This window comes from Lasiodiplodia theobromae (assembly GCF_012971845.1).
Source record: "Lasiodiplodia theobromae strain AM2As chromosome Unknown scaffold_12, whole genome shotgun sequence".
In the NCBI taxonomy this organism is placed as follows: domain Eukaryota; kingdom Fungi; phylum Ascomycota; class Dothideomycetes; order Botryosphaeriales; family Botryosphaeriaceae; genus Lasiodiplodia; species Lasiodiplodia theobromae.
In genome coordinates this window covers 830,605-835,965 of record NW_023336322.1, presented here as the reverse complement: position 1 = coordinate 835,965, position 5,361 = coordinate 830,605, and the positions used below count along the sequence as shown (strand labels likewise).

The window sequence follows — 5,361 nt, the reverse complement described above, 5'->3', positions numbered from 1 at the left end:
ATAGGCGCCGGCAGGCCGTTTATTTTGGTCGTGCGTGCCGATCCTGAAGGATCTTGGGTCTCTCGCTGTGGCTTAACTGCATTAATACTTCCCTTTGCGGGCATGATGGGCGGCCTAATTCTCCGGCTGTGGCACTGTCAGCTGTACCTTGCAACATGTGGTGCACATCGGACTTTGTTTTTCTCCTTCGGACTCTCACGCAGGTCCTCAAGATTGGGGGTTTCGAAATACGCGGAAAGAAGTACAAGTCCTGGAGGAGGCCGCAAGTAGGCAAGAAGTCCGTACGAGAAGTCCGCCCATTAGGCAGCACGTTTGAGGCCTGTCGTCCACCGGGACGATTTTTGGAGGATACAAGCGATGTGGCGCACCAACATGAACACCGGACATCGCGAATTTGGACAGGGCGCAGCAACCTCATGAGCCATCGGAGGGCGGAATCCAACATGTTGCCTGTTCCTGGTCGCTGAAGGAGCCTCAATGCGTCAGACGAATATTTTGCTGTTCTGCAGGACGACATGCTGATATATAACGGCGGGTGCGGCACAGTGGCCAAAAGATGACCAAAGCAACAAGCAGAAAGCAAATCGCAACGAGCCTTTTCCTTGAAGATGTTATCTCAATTCCTTTCTACTCAGCTTAGCTGGGCCACATGGTGTCTGTTGGCTGTATTGTTGTTAGCAGCCGCTCTGATTTACTCGTTCATCTATGAGGACAGACCTTATCCAAACATCCCAATCGTGGGGAAAGTGCCATGGGATTTCCTGAACATGAAGACCAAGGAGCGCTTCGTGCGGTATGCCAATGAAGTTCTGGCTCAAGGCATGGCAGAGGTCAGTCAATCCACTTACCCATACCAACACTCGTTTCTTTTTGTCCAGCTCCCATCCAGCCAGCCACCACATCCAACTGACACACCACCGCAGCACCCCACCCGCCCCTTCCAAGTCAACGGCGCCAACGGCCCCCTCATCATCCTACCAGCCGGATTCGCCGAAGAAATCCGCAACGACCCACGCCTCTCCTTCACCGGCGTCATCGAGCAAAACTTCTTCCCGCACTATTCCGGTCTCGAAATCTTCAGCCCGATCGGGCCGGGCAACGACATCCTGCAAGAGGTCGTGCGCAAGCACCTGACCCTCTCCCTGGATACCCTAACCCCGGCCCTCTCCGACGAGATGGCCGTCGCTACCGCCGCGCTCCTAACGCCTAACGCCGGCGCCGAAGGCAACAACAAGTGGCAGGCGCTCAAGTTCTTCCACGTCGCGCCCGAACTCACCGCACGCGTCTCCTCCCGCGCCTTCCTCGGCGCGCCCCTCTGCCGTGACCCGACCTGGCTGTCCATCAGCGTCAAGTACACGATCGACTCGTTCTTCGCGGTGCGGGCCCTACGCGTCGTGCCGCCAGTCCTCCGGCCCATCGCGCACCGTTTCCTGCCCGAGATGCGCGTGGTGCGTGACGAAGTCAAGGCGGCGAAGCAGGTCGTCGGGGCGGAAGTGGAGTTGCGGCGGACAGCGCGGTTCGAAGCGGAGATGCGCGGCGAGGAGGTCAAGAGCGACGACGCCATCGCGTGGTTCGACGAGGTGGCGGGCGAGCGCGAGTACGACATTGTGCGCGAGCAGATGATGCTGAGCGTCGCGGCGATACACACGACGAGCGTGACGCTGATGGCGCTGCTGTACGACCTGGCCGAGAACCCGGAGTGGATCGAGCGCGTGCGCGAGGAGGTTGTGGCGGTGTTGCGTGAGGATGGCGGATGGAGGAAGAATACGCTGTATAAGATGAAGTTGCTGGACAGCTGCATGAAGGAGAGCCAACGGCTGCATACGGTTGGAGCGCGTGAGTATACCTCGCCCACACTTCTCCCTGTTAGAACAATTCACTGACAGCAACACAGTCGCCATGAACCGCCGCGTCGAGCAAGCCATGACCCTCTCCGACGGCACTTACCTGCCCAAAGGCGCCCTCCTCGGCATCCCCACCTCGACCATGCGCACGCCCGGCGGCCGCTGGGGCGGCGACGCGGCCCGCTTCGTGGGCGACCGCTTCCTCAAGCTGCGCGAAGAGTCCGGCGGCAGCGGCAACCGCTTCCAGTTCGTCAGCACGTCGGCCGACCACATGGGCTTCGGTTACGGGCGACAGGCCTGCCCGGGCCGCTTCTTCGCCGCCACTCAGATCAAGGTGACCATCATCCACCTGCTTCTCCACTTCGACTGGCGCTGGGAGGAGGGCAAGGGCCAGCCGCAGAGCGTCATCCAGTCCGAGCATATCCCCGACCCGGAGGCTGAGATTCTGTTTAGGAGGAGGACGCCTGAGGTGGAGTTGTAAAGGTTTTTTGACTGTATGAGCGTTTTCAACGTGTTCTCCCCTCTGTACATCATGGAGCGGTACCTTTATTGCATAGCGTGGGCGTTGGAGTTTGGCTTGTATAGACCGTTGAGACGGTAGAATTGGTCGCGAGACGCATATGATGGATGGCGTTTGGGTCTGCTTTCCTGTTGTTACAGATTCAGCTCGTTTTTCGCTGTACACGACCCCTCTTCATATTAGCATCTAAAGTACAAACAAAGATATCCTGGAAGATCCGGACGGGAATGTTGAGTAGATAGTTCTGCAATTTTATGCGAATAGAAATTCCACTTTGTTGAAGCTTGTGAAATGCCTCAGTTTTGCTGTTTCTCGTGCTCGCCTCGGAACTGTATCACCGGTTCGCTGTTTGGGACTTCTTTGAATATATCAGTATATTAAGGGTATCGTTATCTTATCTTTTCCAGCTGCATAATACTCCATCTCTTCATAATCCATGATACATCAAACCATCTTCACCACCCTGTACAGTTCCATTAGCCTTTCTTCCAGCCCTCCCTTTAAACCTTCTCGACGTACACCGCACCCTCCTTCTCATCCTTTCCGTGAGTGTGGTGGAGGGGATCGATCTGCTGACCGTACGCATCGACGACGGTAGAGTGAATGTTCTCCTCGAAGACGTTGACCTCGGTGGTGGCGAACTTGCGGGCGCTGACACCCTTCTCGAACAGAAGGTCGAGTTCGGCAAAGGAGCGTCCAGAGGGCTCGGGGAGACGGAAGTAGGTGTAGATGATGCAGCAGAAGCAGATTCCGGCCCAGAAGAAGCCAGTGTAGTTGCCCCAGTCCCAGGCACCGGGGTTAAGCATGTACGGGGAAAGGACACCGCAAATGATACCTGATCGAAAGTCAGAAATTTGGAAACCACAGGGTTCTCTGTTAAGAACTTACCAACAACGTTGTAGAGGTTCCTGCCCAGGACAACGGTCTTGACCTGGAGACGACGGCTGGAAATTTCGGAGACCAGGGAGTAGGCGACACTTCCGACGGAACACTGGTAGACCATGGCCCAACAGATCATCATGGCACCGGTTCCCATGGAGGCAGCCTCGCGGTGGGCCTCAGGGACAAAGCCAAGGCAGCCCATGACGAAAAGCATGATGAAGAGGCCGATCAATCCGTAAAAGTACAGCGAACGACGTCCGATACCCCAGGACATCAGGAACCACGCGCAGAACGTTCCAACAACGTTGATAGCGTACTGGACAAACGTCAGTGAGGTGTTTCATCAATCCAGAGTTTGTCTACTTACTTGACCCAGAGCAAAAGAGTAAGAAGTAGAGGTAGGAAGACCGGCTTGCTGAAGGAAGTATGTGGAGTAAGAGGAGAAGGCATTGCCGGAAAGATTCTGCATAGCCCAAACCATACAGATAATCTCGGTACGGCGCCTATCAACACCCTTGAAGCAGTCCATGTAAGTTGCGCCAGCCGTCGACTCGCTTTCCAGGGCAGTGGTGTGGGTAATCATAGCAATAGTGTCGTCGACATCGAAATCAGACTCCCGGTTAAGGCTGGTAAGGCGCAAGAGACTCTTCTTGGCCTCTGCAACCCTGCCCTTGCGGACGAGCCACCAGGGAGACTCGGGAGCGAAGAAAATGATGACGATGAGAGGGACAGGCCACATCCACTGCAAAGCGTAGGGAATGCGGAAAGACCACTCGTCGTTGCGGGGAAGCATCGACTTGATCACACCAACACCGATGAGCTGACCGAAGCCCCAGCAGATGTTGACGTAAGTAGTCAAGTAACCACGAAGGGCAACGGGAACGACTTCCGAGGCGTAGGTGATGGTGAGCGTCTGGAAGACACCCCATGGAATACCGGCCAAAATCTCGCCAACCTGGAGGGCAACGACGGTCTGGGCAGTGAAGAAGATGGTGATGAAGCCGGTCAGGAACGTGAGGGACACGATGAGAGTCCACCGGTAGCCGAATTTGTCAGAGGCCCAACCATTGATCATCAGACCGATGATTTCGCCAACGTAGACACCGTTGCTGAGACCAGCCTGCCATGCTGCCGGGACCTGGTAATCACCATCGGGAAGCTGCTCGCCGAATTTCCGGTTGAATTCGGGGAAAGCGTAGAAGTTCGACAGGAGACAGGTTTGGTAACCCTGGAGGATTGTTAGAATACTGCGAGAAAAAGAATTGCCTCGGATGACTAACCTCCATGACGATACAGGTCGAGATGGCAACACTCCAAGCAACGGCCTTGGGGTAGAGCTTGATACCCTGGAGAAGAGTCATGCTCTTCTCCTTCTCGGTGGCCAATTTCGCATCATGCTTGAGAACCTCGACCGTCTTGGTGGGCTCGAGGTCCTCGGCGGGGACGGTGGTCGCGATATCGGCCTTGGTGTCGGCCATTGTTGCTGACGAGTCGAACTGGCGCTGGTATCCGGGTGTGGGTGAGGAGGAGCGAAGCAGCTGACCTGGAGCGCTGACCACCTGCGAGCGACGAGGGGGGTCTTATAGGCGACGAGATTGCAGCGATTGCGGGGTCCCACGGGGTAGGGTGTGCGACCAGGCATCCCGGTATGAGCAAATCAGGGCGGACACGGTGCTCTCCGTCTCGGATGTGTCGAGTTTTGGTGCATGGGGATCGTTCAAGGCGCCGCGCGATGCTTCTAGCACCGTCGCAAGCTTGGGCCAGAGCGAGATAGCGACCAGTCGCCGTCAATGCCGACAGCGCCCGTTGAGAGCCGCTGGGACCGAGCCGGCAATTCGATGGATAGTGGGCGGACCGTGCAGCAGTTCCTGTCGGCCGGCAGACCAGATTCGGCTGGTGACTCTTGGCTTACGAGGCCTGGGCTGGTGGAGGCGGACAGCTGCCGACCAGGGCGGGACCGCGTTTTTCCCCGACGCTCACCAGGCCGTCTCCACGCCGTCTTCCCCGCGCCCCGATTTTCCAGTCGATCGAGTTTCCGGCTTCGGTATGACTGCGCGGGCTACTGTCGCCGGGTCTGTCAGCTGCCATCGTCCCGGACCGTGAAGAAAGTGGTGT

At 56.9% G+C, this 5,361-nt stretch overlaps 2 protein-coding genes across 2 annotated transcripts; one reads left to right on the top strand and one right to left on the bottom strand.

Annotated features, from left to right (window-relative positions):
* Positions 1 to 767: 767 nt before the first annotated feature.
* LTHEOB_4698 (Cytochrome P450) lies at positions 768 to 2,325 on the top strand (the record flags this gene model as incomplete). Its single annotated transcript, XM_035513760.1, has 3 exons — positions 768 to 830; positions 924 to 1,836; positions 1,895 to 2,325. The coding sequence occupies 3 exons, from the start codon at positions 768 to 770 to the stop codon at positions 2,323 to 2,325; spliced, it is 1,407 nt and encodes a 468-aa protein (XP_035374747.1).
* Positions 2,326 to 2,864: 539 nt separating this feature from the next.
* On the bottom strand, positions 2,865 to 4,724 carry LTHEOB_4697 (MFS alpha-glucoside protein; the record flags this gene model as incomplete). The annotated part of the gene is made up of 4 exons (XM_035513759.1): positions 2,865 to 3,199; positions 3,253 to 3,562; positions 3,614 to 4,474; positions 4,527 to 4,724. 4 exons carry the CDS (start codon positions 4,722 to 4,724, stop codon positions 2,865 to 2,867), a joined length of 1,704 nt encoding a protein of 567 aa, XP_035374746.1.
* Positions 4,725 to 5,361: the final 637 nt, after the last annotated feature.